General features: G+C 33.9%; 1 protein-coding gene across 2 annotated transcripts in view; it reads left to right on the forward strand.

The window, feature by feature from the left end:
- The window catches only part of LOC125063238 (serine/arginine repetitive matrix protein 1-like), a 66,879-nt gene that overhangs the window by 24,633 nt on the left and 22,603 nt on the right, over positions 1–19,643 (forward strand). The window contains exon 2 of one of the 2 annotated variants that reach the window (XM_047669576.1): positions 19,437–19,637. The exons of the other annotated variant lie outside the window; for it this stretch is intronic. Within the exon in view, the coding sequence (XP_047525532.1) occupies positions 19,556–19,637 (82 nt within the window). The 5' untranslated portion in view covers positions 19,437–19,555. The remainder of the gene's footprint in view (positions 1–19,436; positions 19,638–19,643) is intronic. 2 annotated transcript variants of the gene reach the window in all.

The raw sequence follows: 19,643 nt of genomic DNA on the forward strand, positions 1-19,643 counted from the left end.
AGTTAATAAAACTTGCCGAAAGTCCAATTTGAGTTTGAATGTAAAGAGATAATCTGTCTGTGATCGATTTTATCCTTTGAGCGCATCGCGAATCCACGAATATAATAGTATTTTTGGATTACGGCCGCACTGCGGATAAACCAACGCGATTTTTGCAGTGAATATCAGTATCTAAACTTAAACAAGCTTTAAGAAAAGAGGTTTGTATGTACTTGGCTTTACTAGTCCAAAAGCAGAAACGTCTAAAAGGAAACAGGAGTTTTGAGGCAGTATGTATAGTAATCATGTACAGTAATCCGCCCTATAACGCGGTAGACCCTGGCCGCGTTAAAAGAAAACCGCGTTGTATTAATATTCTCGTAAAACCGTTTTTTAATCAAAAACTAGAAACATTAAATAAAGTTGTTTAGTTTAATGCGCACGAATGTAAATGCGCACATAGAATGAAAGTCCATTGGTGCATAGCGGGGGATCGAACCTACGACCTCAGAGATGAGAGACGCACGTTGAAACCACTAGGCCAACACTGATCAGCCACACTCACACACAACAGATAGGTAATTTGATAGAAATAAGATATAATTATTTCTAGCGATAATTTACGGCAAAAGAATTGTAATTTGTCGTAACTTGACTTGAATTTAAAATTCAAATTAGCTAGAAGCTCTGTCACAGTTCCAAGAAAATGAAACTAAAAACAACAGAATTCAATGAAAATAAATTGAAATTGCAGCTTTAATAGGACAGACTTCTCAGAACGGAAATTGCAGTCTTGTGTTACAGTTTTAATTATCAATGAAATAGTAATAATAAGACGCTATGTCCCTATATTGACTCGAGTTCAGAGAATCAGATTCTTTGATTTTTGTTATATTAGAGTTGGAAGTAATCAGTCTTATCCATGTCATTAAAAATAAATGAGTGGCGCTACAAACTCTTTAGGTTAGATTTCTGAATCTGTTTCATGATGAAAAAAAACCACCAACACGCGTTGCCAAGCGACATGACCAATCTAGTGTCTTTTGTCTGTCAGATGTAAACCTGTAATCTATATATATAAAAGAAAGTCGTGTTTGTTACAACACTTATAACTCGAGAACGGCTGGACCGATTGCCATGGTTTTTGATTTGTTGGATTTGTTTCCGTCCCGAATAGCAGAATAAGCAATAAAATATCGGATAAGTTATCGAATAACAATAAATAAATCGAATGCAAAAACCATATGGTGCTATCTGTTGACAAAACTACGCATCATTTTACGTCGAATTTGTGTCAGTTCAAGAAATTCCGATCTTGAGGTGAATGAGATGCATAACCATGCTTTGATCCTGATCAAAAGATGTTGGATATCAGAAAGTGCTTAACATGCAGTATCGCCATATTGACGCTAGAGAGAAGATGCCTAATGTGTAAAACTGCCATTCTTCTTTCGCAATGGCAAGCAATAAAACATTTCTGTATTTGCAAAAAAGTTGTATTAATGTTAACCGTAATGAAATCCTAAAATAATTTTAACTAAAGTAACAATGATATTATTAGACTAAGGCGGAACAAAGTTAGCCGGGTCAGCTAGTTGTATTATAAATTATACAATTATATTCCGCATAATTAACGGAATTGGTAATAACGTTTTATCTCTGTCGTTACGCCTTAATGACAATTGACTTATTCAAATGAGGTTTATCGGGAAATCAGTCTCATTTATAAATGTCATCTACTCCGATCTATGGAATTGAAAGGGTTGCTTGGTGATTTAGAAAGTCAAAGAGTACAAATCAAGTACATTTTTAATAATATTTTAGAATAAAATACTGGATTTTTATCACACCCACTCTAATTAAAAAACAGCTAGTTTTGACCTGTGAACAAAGACTTTTGTAGTTTTTAATCTATGGGGATTATGTTAGTTTACTGATTTGAATTTAGAATATTGGTAAATGTTTCAATCACCAAAGAGATCTATTACGAACATTGTATGAACGTTACTGGCTGTCAAAACACAGCGCGGAGAAAAACCTTTCTGTAAAATCAAAAACGAATTTGTCAAAAGTGATGAATTAATGTATAATAACTTCAGTGAATCTCATACCAGATGATAAAAATGTGCTAGAAATAAATAAGCGAACTTCCTGTTTTTCCTTAAATACTTTGCCCTTGAAAATATTTTGCTCCCTTGGAAAGCATACAAGAAAAAGTTTATCGTATTTAGGAGTTTAAGTATTGTACCGGAAAATATAGCAAGATTTATCCACACGTTTCTCAAGCTACAATTATTTGTTATATCTGGTATTTGCTGTAATTGATTTCAAAGGAAATCTTTTATTGTCGTTAGCTCAGTGAAGACATCTGTTGCCGTCACCATTGTTATAGAAATTGTATCTAGCTCCTTATTAGATCAGTGTAATGGCGACTATGTATGATATTCGGATTACATTTTTAATTAAATTTGAATTTTAACGCTTGAATGACTAATTTTTTTTTAAATTTAATACACTATTACTTTTATAAAAACTTACACATAACAATAAAAAATACAGAATTAACTTAACCTACATAGTAATCATAAAAATAATTAAAAATTAAAAGTTTGGTCTCTGTGGCTGTGTACCTTTAACGCTGGTACATAAACGAATAAGTACAGTACTACAAAGTGACTATGTGTGGCTTTTTCTCTAAAGATGACTATTGATACGCCTTAACTGGGAACTTCGCAGGCTTCACGATGCGACCTCACTGCTCCATGGATTTCTATTCGTTGGGAAGTCATAGCCACACATTTCAGGATCCCCTGGGAGACTGATTCCTCTGCGCTGAAACAGCTTAAGGGACTGTCTGTCGCGCCTAGGATTGTGAGATGAACGAGACAGTAGCCCCTAATTGCTTTAAATCATTATTTAGAGATTAATTTTATTGATGATCAGAAGTCGCTTTGCCACTAGCAGGTTTACTGCTGGCATTGTAATTTTAAACTACCTGCAGTCCACGTTTTACGTCCATTGGTTAGTTGGAGTTCTGTGGATCTTTGTAGAATCCAGGTTCGCACTTGATACAGAATAGCGAGAAGGGCAAGGGAAGAAGTGGTTACGGGCCAGCCAGCATTATTGCGGAACCTTACCTTGCAAACATCAGCATTGGCAGCATCATTGCCGAGAGATCCACTATGTTCTGTATCCACTGTAGGATAACCCTATTTGTCAGAGTTATAGCCTCCACACTGTTTTCTAGCGCCATCAGCACTGACCTTCAATGCTGTTGTTTTTAACTAAACTATCACTCTTCATTAAATGATATAAATAAATTACCTTAGGTAATTAAATTTATATCAAATGGACTCAAAAAAAACATGTCATGAGTATAATAATATTATTATTATAATCATACTTGCCCTCTCGTATGTCGAATGTCTCCGATATAGCTAACTTCATAGCTTTCCTTTACTATACTTGAATTTACGAATCAATTTGGTCTTGTAAGGGAAGGCCTCTATTTGCGGTTACCCGCCCGTAACAGGTAACGCTCCGTAGCAATTCTATTAATTGTATCAGAACATTCTACTATAGATATTTCTTTTATTTATCTATTTATTTCCCACGTAATTTCTACAATACAAAATACATTCAAAAAATTGTAAAGATATTATTATTGAGGTCTTAGGGTTCTGATCGTCAAATTCGTGCGGCCAGAACGGCTGCCGAAGAAAGAAGTGTTGTGAAAAAAGAGTGTGTGTATCATATTTAATGCTCAAGAAGTTTGCCGGTATCTGTACCGCCAGATACAGCTCGCTTGCGCATCAATGCATTAGGTAATACGTTAATTCGATATGTCAGTTTTTGACATCTAGAAAACATCGATTTTCAATTCAATAAAAATTCACGAATTCTATTCGAATGTTCGAACAGTTTCAAATACATACGCGTTGTTCGAGTTTTTCTTATAAAACGATATTTTTTACTATTTTAATACGTTACTTTAATATATTATGTATATTTGTCATTGGTTAGCTAGCATTTTGCAGAACATAAAGTATAAAGTCCCGGGTGTGACCAAACATTAAAAATACTCCATTTTGAATTTAAAAGAAAAATTTCAATTGGACTGTCGGTCCTGCACCTGCTTTTGATAACGGACGGATAATAGAGTGGCGGAGAGATTATTGCCAGTTCTTCTCTTCCGTTCTACGCCCTTGATTTGAGAACTGGCAGTAAATGTAAAATTAGAAGCATTTCATAAATATTTTTTTTGAAGATCATAAGTGTGCATTGGGTTACCTATATGAATAAATGATTTTGAATTCTCGATAGTCGGACGTCGGACAATGTGTCTGCGCACATATTCTCAATAAAGTTGGGCTGGAAAAGCTTTAATTAATCGATTTTACGTTTTTCTCAGAATTTTGTGAGGTCAATAGGACAGCTGATATTTGACAGCTGATTCTATTCGCCTGACGTCATGACATTTATGTCTTGTCACAATCCGATGAATCAATTAATACTTCCTACGCGGTGAAACTTAAAATAGACTAGCAATTATAGTAAGCTCAATATCGTTCTAAAAATAGAAGGCTATATTTAACTTTTCTGTGAAAGTTTAATGTTTAAACTTTTCCAGTTAAGTGTTAACCTAGTTAAAAATTCTAAGCTAAAAGGTCGTTTGGATTTCGGCAGTGGGTTTCTATGTGCGAAATCCACCATTGCTCTTGCGGTAAAGGACGTTGACAGAAATCATGTCAGGCCCAGAAGTCTAAAGACTGAGCAGTGAGCACCTATTCCCAATTTATCTCGAAAGCGAAATCAGCCTTCTGCGTAAACACAGAGCTATTGGTCCACCCGTGAAACTAGAACCAAGCACGTCAATATCTACACTCTATATAAAAAATGTCTTATTAAAGCAAAAAGTAGTAAAAGTAAAACTATTTCACACTTTACGTTCACCGATAACCCTGAGGGACACAATTTGGAGCTTTTCGCTCCTACTCAAAGTCTAATAATATAATAATTTAAATATATGAGAGCATAATTCACAACTTGAAGATGAAACATATTAGGACTAGATTTAAAAGGGATCTGTCAGACCTATCAGAGAATGTAAAGCCTATCCTTATATAACTTAATATAAAATAATCTCCGTCGCGAGTGCTCAGCCGCGTGTTTCGCCTCTAATAACGCGATAATCTAAAAAACTAACAGATTCTTGAACGCCCTTCACCAAGAGATTTCAGAAGATTTATGTGTTTATCGTGATTTTATGTATATTACCTAAATTATAACGATGTCATTTACATAATTGTTAAATATGTCCAAACTCCAAAGTATACGAAATCAACGCGGGTGAAACTGCAGGAAGCTTGTAAAATAAAATGACGCGTTTCGCCTGATCGACTTAGGGTCCTTCAAGAAAATAGCGTACCAATTCATACAAGGCGAGCCCTCGGGTACTGAGAGTGTCGATGGGCTATATCAACATCAGGTGAGCCTACTGCCCATTTCTATAAAAAATAAATCGTGATACAAGCAAGAGTCCAATCACAAACGCTCGACCCTATGTAAAATGAAACTATTCATTGTGTCGTCTTTTGTTTTGTCCCTAAACGCGAACTTGCCTTTTAACAAACCCCCTTCTTAATAAATAAGAATTCTAATAACACTAATTCTCTTTCCAATAAAATGTTCCCAAAATCAAAGTGTTGTGTACTCGGTTTCTTTGTACCTTGGGGATATGTGCGACGGAGAAGGCGTTTGACAAAGAAGTTTCGCTTAGGTACTAAATGATGTCTATCACTATCGACATCTTAATATATGTCTTAATACCGCAGGTCATAATAGCGATATTGTGAATCTTATGTAGTATATATTATATATTTTATTATATAAAAAATAAAAAAAATTGCCACTATCGTATTGCCTTAGTAAGTATAGTATATGTATTTCTGTGTATATATTTAAAGCATAAACCCAATTTGAAAGTCTTAAGTTTTCTAATTAAATAATATATATAATACAAGACGCATTTCATAATAACTTTGCTACTGTTTCAATAAGAATTCTTCCCACGTTTTGAATGGATAATTTATAATCTGTTAAAACATCTTATGTAAAGTGGGCGACTGGCAATGTTTAGTAAACTGAACATTTTAATTATATTAGCTGTACGTAAATAGTTTAGATTCCAGCGTGACGGATGTTTACGTTAACAAGAAGCTTTAGGTATTCCGACTATTTCACCTTGACCTTTTTCATGCATGGTCACTAGTTAGGTTAGGTCTCACAGAACGTAGAATAACAACCAAATATTTATGCTTAGTTCTTGAATATCCTGGTCTTGGATTCCTGGATTATTCCAATATATGCCAACTTTTTAAAATATGTTTTCTTTTTTGTATTGAAACAAAAAAATGTGAAATAATAAGTAATTCATTCAGTACTCGATACCAAACATGTATCCAAAACATTTTTTTAAGAAAAGATACTTTATTAAAGAAAAAAAGGATGTATCGTTATTTTTTTTTATTGTAGTTAATTACATGGTGGAACATGGTGTAATATAATATACAAACATTGTGTAAAATAAATTTGGTGATTAAAAAGAGTGGCGATTGTTTAAACGTGTTAGCGAAAGTGTAAAGTTTTGAATCGTCAATGAAAATTGTTAAGGATGATAGCGCCGCGCCTGAAGGAGCAAAAGCTCCTTCAGGCGCGGCGTTGGGCGAAAGCGTTTTTTGGGTAGCTTATATGTAGGTTTTCGTTGTGTATGTGGGGTGGGGTGCTCGTATGTTTCCAAAAAATCTTCTGTTTCATTGTTTTATTCTATATGCGTGTATTTATAACAATAATTGTGTCTTAGTTAGGTACATATTGTCAACGTGTCAAATCTGTTAAGCCTTGGCATGATGAAGGTAAAACAATGGAGATCTAATGAAGGGCTCTTCATCGGTCACGAAGCGGATAAATTAATCTACAAAGGAACGACAAAAAAACTGGCGCTACAACCCTTGGTCTTGACCTTACAATATGAAACATTTTGTAGGTGAGCTTTCTCAGAAACAATTTTTATTTAAATAATCGATTTCGAGTACGACGAACGGTGTAAGTTTGAAATACACGTCAAAATATTATATGTTTCACATTACTCAAAGGCCGACAACGGATCCATTGACTAAATAGATGCATTAACCCACAATACCCTTTTGCTGCTTTAACCCACAGGCTCTAAGTGGTAATAAATTATTAATCTATACGTATATATATAGAAAAGTTATGTTGGTTTGAGTACGCTTCAAAAACTCAAAAAGTTCTTATATGTAATCCGCATCTAGGTTTGTTTTTGTCAATTTTTTTTTTTCATTTTTTCTCCATAAGGATTGCAAAATTAAACTTATATGAAATGTTTTCTTTGTTTTATTTATCATTTCTCAATTCACTTACAATGTGCCACAGCGAAGTGAGGTAGGGAAAAGCCAGTATATTATACAATTTAAAAAGTATAAACTTAATATTGCAGCAATGACGTCGTAGCACGATATAGCTATTTAATCTGGCGTAACCCCGAGCTGGAAGCTGGGTTTTATTTCATTATGTTTTAATAAAATAGTCAGAGCGGGCCGCAATTGAGTTAGCAAGCAATCTGGTGCAACTCGTTTTATTATCGGTAGGTTTAAAGATCTAAAAGAAATATTTAATACCGTTGATTTAGTTAATGTGGCCATTAAAGGACTAGACACTTACAAAAAATGTCTTTTAATTATCTTTTACTAACATTTGTGAAATCAGCTAGAACAAACGGGTCGAACTGTCAGGAGTATCCGCCATACTTTTAGTCGCCAAGTATTTTAGTTTTTTTTTTTTTTATAGAACAGGGGGCAAACGGGCAGGAGGCTCACTTGATGTTAAGTGATACCACCTCCCATCAGTGCTACCCACCAGTGCGTTGCCGGCCTTTCAAAAATTGGTTTATCTAGGTGCAGCCATTACACCTTTCTTCATACGAAATGAATCAACTTGTGCCCCGGAAAAGAAAATAGAATGGAGTAGAACAAATTTGTTATTATTTTTCCCATCGTACAAGAGCTTCCTCAGGAAAACCGGACAGGAAAATTCAAAGGACCCTGGGCTTCCAGGCTGGTCAGTTAAAGTATACGTAGTTGGAACTTTAGACGTAGTCGTAGAAATTCTATAAAAGACTGCTCTAAACAGTTTTTTCACATTTTTAAATTTCATATCAAAAATATATCGAGGTTACGAATCGACTTTTCATCTCACGTCTCTTTTTTACACACGTGATTTGTGAGATAAATGGCAATTTGAAGTAATACGTGTCATCCTCAAATTTATTTCAATCTGTTTTTAATATAGGTAAAAAAAAGTGCGTGCGTACAAAGTACCTACACATGTCAGAAGTGAAACTTCTTTGTCAAACCAATTTTAAGGTACTGTTCATAATTCCACAAATCTAAAACTTTAGATTTCCGAGACTTAGAGGGAGGGAAAAAGGAAGATATGTTAGGAATTTAATTGTTTTATTTTTTTCTTCGATTATAAAAACACGTGGAATTTTAATTTACAATTCGTAATTTGAGAATCCAATAAATTATTTTGCATAAAATATAAAATACTAATTATTCATAAATTTTCTTTACGAAATTTTAATTTTAAAAATATAATTTCTATAAGGTCTCTCTCAATCGGTCTCCTTCCCTCCCTTTTCTGCGACAAAAACGCTGCACATCTTTGTGACGTTCCGTAAAACTTTTACCCTCATGCGCCTAAAGAATTTTCACTTCAATATATATGGTGTGGGATTTAGATGTAACGATTTTAATTAAGGCGATATTTTGTGGGAAGAAAGAATTGTGTACCCTAAGGGAGTACTGGACTAATATGGAAGAGGCCGTCGAACAGAATTGGACCTAATAGCTGAAAGGGATGATGATTTCAAAGGTTGGATTCGCGCTTCAAGTGACTGACAGCCAACCTCTACCAACCGCTACAACGGAGTGACACTATAAGAAGAAATAGAATAGAATATTTTTTTTTGAATGTTAGTAATACTGTTGAACAATAGCGATAGCGAGCAATCTTCAATGTTCAACAAAATGAAGAAAACAAAAAAAAATCATACAATGCCAGGAATATATACGCTGTTGGAAGTAACAAACCTGAACTGGTGAATCGTTGAAATTGACTCCACTGACGTCATATTTAATAATGTGTTATCAGTGATAAGCGATAAATTATCATATCAGCCACTGTTCTCGATTGACTAACTACCAGTTTAATTAATATTGATTTTAATTGGTATTAAATTGTTGACAGTATTTGTAACGACCTCAAGGCTGATCTAGGATCAAAAAGTCAAAAAGGCCAAAAATAGGTAACTCAATATCAAAAATTTGTAGATAAAAAATATCATATACGATTTTTATTATTTTTCTTCTAATAGTGACATCTCCTTGCGAAGGTTGGCGATCATCATGGCTACATTAATTTTGGATACCGCGCTTCTAAACAATGCTTGGTGCTTTGACCAAACCATTGTCTTAAGTTTTTCAACCAAGACGTGCGTCTGCGGCCAGGTCTCCTTCTACCTGCAACTGCCTTGTATGATGAGTTGAAGGAGCTCGTATAGTTTCCTTTTCTTAACCGTCATAAGCACTTCTTTGTTCTTCTGCATTACGCTGGACGTAATGTCACGGTGGTATTTCGTATGCGGTCTGTAGCAAGATATTTTAAGCATACGTCGATAAAAAACAATAGTTCTTCCATGACATTTAATACTAATTTGCTTATACTTGAACCTGTCAACCTTAGCCCGACCTAGGCATAGATTACAAAACCTCTGACAGCAACAAATAAATCTTGTTACTCTGTGCTTTGTGACAAGGTGAAATTACTACAATTTGATAATTGTACAATAATTTAGTAGTATTTTTGAATAAGCGTTGCGTTCTAGCTTTTGATCATAATAATTTGTTACACAAATAACATTTGTTGACCAGTTACAATCACAACGCAAGTTTTACGTTATATATTTTCTCCATATCCTTTATTTACAAACTTTCATTTGATTACCATTCATTTTATTTCGTATTTAGCTTGAAATAAGCTGTCTAAATGTACTCGTGGGTCCGATTTTTACTAAAATTATAAAATGGAATGAAATTATGTATTTTTATATTTACAAATAAACTCAATAAGTATTGGACAATGTAATTTTACTATTAGAATCATCCCGTTATAAGCCAGAGTAACATAAGCTAAGCTATAAAAATAAGGATTTAAAAAAACCGACCGACCACTAGTTAAAAAAGGTTATTGAACTTGTACCAATGTTAATCCCATAATAATTTTAATTAACTATGTGTCCAGTATAGTGTTGTAATAATCAGTGAAGCATGGCTCTTAATCTAATATCACCTATTAAAAATTACACGTCGAACTAATAACCTTTGCTTTTAAAATCGGTTTTGTTTTGTTTGTTCGCTGACGAAATGTTTTGGCGCCAAAGCTCCTATTCTTTTCGCAACTCCGTTTTACTGATACTTGCAAAGAGATTTATATTACAAACACTATTAAAACGAACACTTTACGATGCGTTTATTTGTACACTGGGTTTTAATCATTTTCACCGGTTTTCAGGGACTCGTTACTTTACTGTGTTGTATTTTATAAACAGTTTGTGACATATATACGAAAATATATAAATACTATATATAAATTTAACTAACAATATCTTGCAATAAAAATCAGGAGGCGGCCTCTTGAGTCTTTGATTTCTGAATGTGTCTTGTGATCATTTGTTATTTTCTAATAGATAGTTTTCAACTAGGTGATCACCCATTTTTGCGTGACACATGCCGTTTACTTTTTTGGTCTAAAGCATGCCGGTTTCCTATTTTTTTTCGTACGGGTTCGAACCTACTAACGTCTAGTCGTACACGGCATTTTAAATTTAAGTTATAATATGTATTTATTTATAAGTAATCTTACAGCGAACGGTCAAATTATATAATACTTATAAATTTTCAAAGCCAAAACACATTTATAAACAAGATAGATGAAACAGAAAACAAGTATATTAGACAAAAAAAAAGAAATCCGAAATTTAACATTAAACACGACAATTAATACATGTTTTAAAATAAAACCTAAATTGTTACTGCTAAACAAAGTCAAAGACCGCCTCTTCAAATATCAACATCTTCATAATTTGTGTTATAGTTAGCTAAAACCCGAAACATTGACGTGTTCGTCGAACATGCGCATGGAACAACTGTGAATATCGATATTAACGATAGCAAATAGGGGCTATCTATCCCCTATTTGCTATTTAGAATGTAGTGCAAAAAACAAGTATTATTAAGTGTCGAAGAAATAGTAATTAATAATATTAATTATAAAAATACTTAATAAGTTTACCAAATTCACAGTAAACTTCGAAACTCGGATTATGTTGAACGAAAATTCACGCTGAAATTTTCAGTTTCTGTTTACATTGTGCGGCAGTTTGTTTCGAAAAATTGTCAGAGTATGATTTATGATCTCTAAAAACGTCTAACAATTTATAAGGTGCGAGAAATATGATTGATTAAACGCCACATGTGAACCCGAAATTTACATCGGAGTAAATGTTACGATTTGCAGAACTATCGTAGATATAATTTTAAAACAACATAGTTTTGACAATCATAGTTCCATAACGTATGTAGACTATAATAAAATATGTTGCTAAATAAAAAACTTGTAGATGGCAAGACCAATTCCAGTATCTTTTTTTTTATTTATTCCTTGAACTCTGAAAGTTGTCATGTGGAACATGGTGTAATGGTTACAGCTCCTTCCAAACGTTGTGTAAAACAAAAACTTTTATAAAAGAGTGGCGGAGAGTTTATTGCCAGTTCTTCTCTTCCGTAGCCCTTGATTTGAGAACTGACAGTGTAAAATTTCATATATCTTTTTTTTTGAGGTTAATAAGTGTAGATTATGTTACCTAAATGAATAAATGATTTTGACTTTTGACTTTTTTCTGAGGAATTTGTTACGACAAATAAAATTGGGAAAATTTCACTTAGAAACCAACGAGTTTTCTTTTTCTGTTATTGTGAACGGGAACCGTCTCTTAGCAAATGTTCCATATGTTGGTATGTGGCTACTAAAGAGGTAGGCTAAGTAAAAATATCATATTAAGGCGAATCGAAGTTCGCAGGGGTAGCTGGGCTTTTATCGACGTACGATAATAGATAAGATTTTTAAACTATATATGTGGATGTCGTTCCTGGCAGACCTGTGTCACGATAATTAGCTATTACAAAACAATTTTACCAAAGAGTAAAATCCAAATGCATCTTAGACGACACATTCGTAGGCTATTGTTGTAAGTTTTTGTTAAATTTCATTAAATGAAGCTCAAAATAGTTATTTAAAAGTCTCTCACTGACGACGATTGAAAAGCTTTCGAAACGTCAAGTTTTGTATATAATATAATCGTTTATATCTGTTAAAGAAAGTTATTATTAAATGTATAAAATGTTTTTATTTGGGCTTCGAATGAGGAAATTCAGGACATAAATAAACATTGGACCCTAGAAAACCGTTGTTGTTTTTATTTTGGATACAGTTTTATATTTTTTGTATATTATCTAAAAAAACATTTGATTATTACTAAATAATCAAATGTTTACCCGACCGTCACCAATATTATCTTTCTATATGTCATTGTATTATGCATAATATGCCATATATGTATAAGAAAAAATAATCTTGTTTGATCCTACACCTATCCTATCCTATTGTATTGTAAGCTTTTAGACACGTAGTGTCAACAAATAGGTGTTAGTTTTGTACACAATCTAGGTTAGTATTCGTCTTGTGTCTCTATGTGTCTTTCTTTCCTTTACCGGAAAGGAGCATGGACCCCTCCTCCTGAACTTTCCGTTTGGTTCTTTTTTGCTTTTTCCATCCATTTCCCCAGATATTTTTATAATGTCGCCAGCTTTTGTGGTCTTCCCACTTTTCTCTTTCCTTCCAATGGTGGCTTCGGCGGTCCATCTTCTGTCTTTACTTTGCAATTGTTTAAAGAAAAGAAAAACTTTTTACCGGATTAAAGTTATGTACCTATTATTATAAATTTACAATTATTTAACATAATTTTAAATTTATTCGACGTTTCGCTTACAGCGTGCGTGGTCACGGTGACTGAAGACAAAAGGTGTTGAATGTCAAAAAGTATCACAGCTGTAGAGAAACTTGCATTATCTGTATTTATTTCCCCGGAGTTGGTATCGACTAAAAGATGGAGGGTTTTGTAAAGCACGCGAAACGACGGATAAATGTAAAATTATGTTAAAAATTTTAAATTTATAATAATACATAACTTTAATCCGGTAAAAAGTTTTTTTTTCTTTAAATGTGTAAAGGTTATGTTAATCAAAGACAATACTATTTGCAATTGTTAGGTATTTAATTTGATTTCTAGAATACATCTAAGTGAGAAAATTATTATGAACATAAAAAAGACTGAATAAAGTCTGTATAGAAGAAATCTTCACGATACATTTCTCTATTCATCGCCTATAAAAATAGAGTTGGGGTGTTCATATGAACTAATAAGGGACAAAATCACCCTATAAAAAATAAAAGAGTAATAATAATAAGTTTATCACTCCGTCTCCTCAACAATGGCCCTCCGGGTGTCTACAGACTATACTCGAGGGTGAAAAACAATTGTCTAGCGCGATCTTATACTTGCAACTACTTCGTAGTACAAAGGTAGCTCCCTCAATTGTAGGGCCGGGTGACCATATGTTCAGAGGAAATGGGCTTTGAAGGGAATGTTTTGTGTTAATTTGACACCTGGAAAAAAAACAATAACTTTCATTGTAGTTTTAATAATTGTTACTTGTTTTATGATTTATTGTTAGGTATGGTTGAAGCACGTTAATATAGAAACATGTCAATTAGATATATTATTCTCAAACTGTCAACTGTCAACTTAACATGACAGTCAGGCTGGTGTAAAGCGCTCAACTTGTCCATTTATGTGCTGAGAAGCTGTGTTTGTGCTAGCAGTAATGAGAGCTTTCTACTAATTTATAACTATTGTATTATAACTGTAAAAAAACTGTGGTGCTATAAGCTTTTTTAGGTCTGGGCCTCAAATTTCTGTATCTAATCTAATAGGCAAGTAGGTGATTAGTTCTCCTGTTCACACGCCGTCGATGTTTTGGGCAAGCCGGATTCTTCACGATGTTTTCCTTCACCGTTCGAGCGAATATTAAATTCGCACATAAAAAGACGGTTCACAACCGGGGATCGAACCTATGATCTCAGGGTTGAGAGTCGCACGCTGAAGCCACCATTGCTCTGTACGTCAGGTTTTTTTTCCCAAATAGTCCACCTAAATCTTCAATTATTGTCACCCTACAATCTCAAAGTTCCAAGAGCCCTTTGCCGTTCACACGTGAAGGGTACTCAAAGGTTTTAGTTGACGCAGTATCAGTGGTCGCTTTGTTATTTACTGCTTCTTAAAACATCTATAGGCTACTTAGTACTTAGATCGGTAGCTAGTCATGAAATAGAAAGAGATAGATTTTAGAGAGAGAAGTTCTGTCGCTTCTTACCTAATGATTTATTCATCGAATGTTGATTGAAAATCCATTGCCCCCTTGGTGATGCTTTTTAATGTAGATACCTGCCGTAAGTACGTTAAACACTAAGACATTAAAGCTACTATCTATATACGTACTGATATTATAAAGAGGAAAGGTTTGATTTTTTGTTTGTTTGGAATGAATAGGCTCCGAAACTACTGGACCGATTTCAAAAATTATTTCACCGTTGGCAAGCTACACTATTCCCGAGTGACATAGGTTATGTTTCTTTTTTAAAAAAAATAGGGATGCTTACATAAAGTTAGTTGAATAATCTAACCCAAGGTGTAAAAAAATAAACAAAAAACTTCCTTCAATCGTGTGCGCTGCGAAAACTATTAATGATAGAACAAAATGATGCATTACATTACAATTTTTTAGGACACATCACTATCTACGAAAAATGTAGCGATAGCATGTCTCTATCTTTAATAGTTACGTCACAATAAGCGTCCTTTTATTAATTTCTTTTTATTAAAATACCACCGCTAGAAAAGGCTCTTTATTCGTACCTAGGTATTGATCCTTATCAAAATAATTAGCAACGTTTCATATAAGCTACAATTTAATGGCATAACCACCAAAAAAGCATGGTGGATTGGTGTTCTCCTGCCGTTTCTCTTGAATAGTTTACTACTATGTAATATAACAAAAATCTTAGGCAACGCTTGGCCGAGGTTACAAGTTATAAAATAAATCAGCATGAAAAGGCCGGGGAACATGGCAAGAAGACCAAAAAAGTGGAGCAAGAAAGTCCTCAACTGGTGCGCAAGGTACATTAAACGAAAAAGAGGCAACAGCACAGTGCAGACAGGAATGGCGGGATTTGGAGGAGACCTTTGCCAAATAAGGACACAAAGGTCCCTAAAAGAAGATTGAACCACCTGCTGTTTCCTTAATTTGGTCTATCCACCTTCTTATTCTCCTCTTTTTCTTTTATTGGGCATAAGTTTAATACTTTCTTGCTCCACTTCTCTGTTCCTCTTGCCATGTTGCCCATTACCACTTAAGTTGATTTATTTTATTGTAACTCCAAGGAATAGAAACGCGCTTTAATGTAAAAGTATCTGAATTTAAAGGCTTTATTATAATCTTTGCTTTAGAAAGTAGTGATTAAAACAGTGGTGTGGCCTTAAATTCCAAACGCTTAGTCTGCGGTTCAGTTTACGGCGCAAAATACGTTTTCTATTTGTTCTTTATACAACGAAATTGTAAAAACTATGAAACCCGCGTCTGGCTTTAATCAGACAAACAGCTTTACGATACATTGTTTCCAGATTACGAGAGTTCCATGAACGTTCTTTGTTAATTTATTAATAGACTGTTCTAATTTCAATTCTAAAATTAACAACATTCAGCAGAGGACTCGAATAAATTTAACCCTTATAGGGTATTTATTTATTTTTGAAGTGCACATTCTTTAGGCGCATGAGGGTAAAATTTTCACGGATGAAATGCAATAATAATAATACTAGCGTCAGGAAGATGTGCAGCGTTTTTGTCGAAGAAAAGGGAGAGAGCGGTTGAGACCGATTCAGAGATAGTGAAAAAGGGTGAACGTAGCATGCAGCAAATAGCCATGGAGCGAGAGTAGGGAGCAAGCGAGAAAGATCGAGAGAGAGAGTGAGATAGAGCGAACGTCGCATCACAATGCCATGGAGCGCACGTGACATCATGTGCAGTACGTATACACTATACAGTGTGTAAACAGTGCGAATATAGGTATAGAAATACATGACTGATACTATTGGGGATTTTAGTTAGGGGAGTTACAGATTTCTTCATGTATTGTTGTATTTTCATATGTTATTATTTATATTATTGTATAGAAATACTTATTATTATACATTAAAAATACTATCGCGGTTTTTTTATTAACCATGGTTAGAAATAAAAACAAGAAACATTAATTGTTAGGGATGCAACGGGCGGCCTTATCGCTAGCAAGTGAACTCTTCCAGGCAACCCTAGGAAGAAAAAAATACTAAGGGTAAAGTGAAGAAGTGTATTATAATAAATACTCTATTGCGAGATAAGTCTCTATCCGCTTTTGGAACTAATTGTAGTATTTTAAAAGTATTTCCATTGTAAACCTTACAAAGTTCTTATCTTCGCGAAGTACAAAAGCTTTTAATGGGAACAAATCTAATTTTCCTTCTTTTTCTCGTCTTTACATCTTTTCTAATTTAGATAATTTATGCAAACAATCGTCTGCTCCTTCAGCAGCGTTGAATTTTAATTTCTTTATAACAAAATATTTTTATCGCAATTAGTAATTGTAATGGTTGGCTCTGAATAACCTTTCACCAATAAATATTAGCTATATTAAATTGCGCTTGAGTTATGGAAACTTCATAAGTTTTGCTCTGTAAAGACGTTTCGAAGATCGTAGTGCAGCCCTGCGATTCTGTAACTCACTTTTGTGAGTTTGCGAAAACCGCTGTGTGAGTTCTGTGTGTGTTCTGTGTGTGACTATTTAGTCTTAATTTGGTTAAACCAGCAGGTAGGCCGGCCCCGTCACTTTATCCACATAATCCCAACAATACTTCCAAAACAGTTACACAAATCAATTAGACTCTCAGAATCCAATAACGTCCCAATAATCATATTAAATAACACGCAAATTCCTCAAGACAATAGGAGAAAACCTGTGCTCTCTTGGCTTAGGCCCGAGTGCAACAGTACATGAGGATCATGAACCAATCTTTAGCTTAACTAACCAGGTACCAAACATAATATAAAGCTCTTGAAGTAAACACGGCTACAGTGCCCTAGTTGAAATAATTCTAATCAATTTCTTGCGTAATATCTAATATATAAAATTCTCGTGTCGCGTGTTTGTAGTTAAACTCCTCCGAAACGGCTTGACCGATTCTCGTGAAATTTTGTGTGCATATTGGGTATGTCTGAGTATCGGACAACATCTATTATTATATTTTCATCCCCCTAAATGTTAAGGGTAGTCTACCCCTAAATAAAAGATTTTTTTTATGATACAGCATTAAAAATACATACAACCCCTAATTTTCACCCCTTTACTATCAACCCCTATTTTTCATTATAAATGATATACATGGCAAAACGACGTTTGCCAGGTCGGCTAGTAGCATATAAAGCTTTCAGTTTGTAGTCCTGTCTATAAAATAAAATAATCTTAGGCCAACCCATTTAGAGATAGCGCCACTGGATTATTATTATTAGATATAATAATATATATGATATAATATATATATTATATACCTAAAATGTTTATAGTGATATTTTAGACAAACAAACTCGGATGAACCCGCGGGTACAAAACTTATTTAAATAAATCTCATCTCGCGTTATGACCTCAATGGGATTATTACCATATTTTCTCATTTTCGTCGGGAAATTCGACATTGTTGATACAACAACCATATTCAACACAAAAGCAATCCTCTACAATTTCTATTAGAGATGAAATTTTCCATTCTAAAGTTATATATATAAAAACCAAATCAATGGCGCTACAACGCTTTTAGGTCTGGGCCTCAGATCGCAGGTTCACCATAAACCAATCATACGACTATGTTGTAGACTTTTTCGTCGTGTTTAAAATTTCGAAAAGGTGCATCAAAATATATAATGAGCAAGATATATTATGATCAAACGGGGTATTACTTCATGTTAAGTGATACCGCCGCCAAAAAAACCTCAGCATGCTGAAGGCTGTTGTTTCTTAGAGAATAATAATAATAATTTATTTCTTGCAAGAATATGGTACAAAAATGTTAAGGTGGTACAATCGCAAGTCGCATATTCTGCCACACACAATGGCGCGCGAATTTGTCTTAAGGAATTTTACATTATAAAGTTAAAGTCAATTCTTATTTCTTATACAAAAGGTAACCCTCAATAGTATACTATTGATCGTATTGTCCCAGGAATTTCTCGATGGGAGCTGGTTTCCGGCCAACAGTTGCCATAAAAACTATATGCCATAATAATAATAATAAAGCCCATTTAATTTGCAATCATGACAAAAAAGAAGAGCAGTGTTGGCCTAGAGATGATCATGAAACTGATTCAGGAATCTGAGGCCAAGACCTAAAGAGGTCATTTTTTTTATTTTCATGACAAAAAAAAAAGATAATACAGCTTAGATTTTTACATTTTAAACATTATTTTTATCTTGTTATCCTATATCTTAGCTACTAGTCTAGTCGACAAGTTGAAAATGGTACAAAATAGAGATACTGCTCTTAAAATTATGTGCGATAGCTCATTGGATCCGGAATGACGTCTAGAAAAATGTGCCAAAAGCGTGTATTAGCACATAAAAAACTGCAAAAGTTATAAACAATTAAAGATGAAAAAAAAAATGGCATTTAGTTTTTTACCAATATTTGATAAACTATTAATATTTATGAAATTTCAAAAAAAGATTCTGAAAGAAGAGTAAATTTCCAATAAAAAACTCCTAACTTCCGGAACTCTATCTCCATTATTTATAATTTTAATTTAACGCTGAAAATAGGTCTGCGCGTGACATTTTTAGGATTCGCGCGTGGCGTCAAAAGCGAGTACGGCACATTAATTAATTTAAGGTATTGAATTTTTTTTTTATTTGAAAAAATTATGGTGTGTTCTGAATACTATAATTAATTTATTCCACGCTTTTTTTTATTTTGTACCATTTTCAACTTGTCGACTAGACTATACCTTCAGTACCGTCGATCGGTACCCCTTCACGGGTATATGCCCATAACCCAACTAAAAGTTGATCGCGTAAACAGAATTAATTATGATATTACCTTCTTTTCTTTTCAGAAAATAACTGGCTTCTCAGCAGAATGGGACACTAAAAGTGCAATGAACAAATTTAAATTCAAGTGTTTGTAAAATGCTTTTTACATTTAGTGTTTTGTGTAGTGGGTGAAGAGGTAGTGATGGGGTGTGGTCAAAGTAAAATTAATTTGTACCCGCGACGAAACAAAAATGGCGGAAAAGGAGGTAGTGCCAAAAAAACAGGTGAGA

Source organism: Pieris napi, chromosome 3 (assembly GCF_905475465.1).
Source record: "Pieris napi chromosome 3, ilPieNapi1.2, whole genome shotgun sequence".
Taxonomy (NCBI): domain Eukaryota; kingdom Metazoa; phylum Arthropoda; class Insecta; order Lepidoptera; family Pieridae; genus Pieris; species Pieris napi.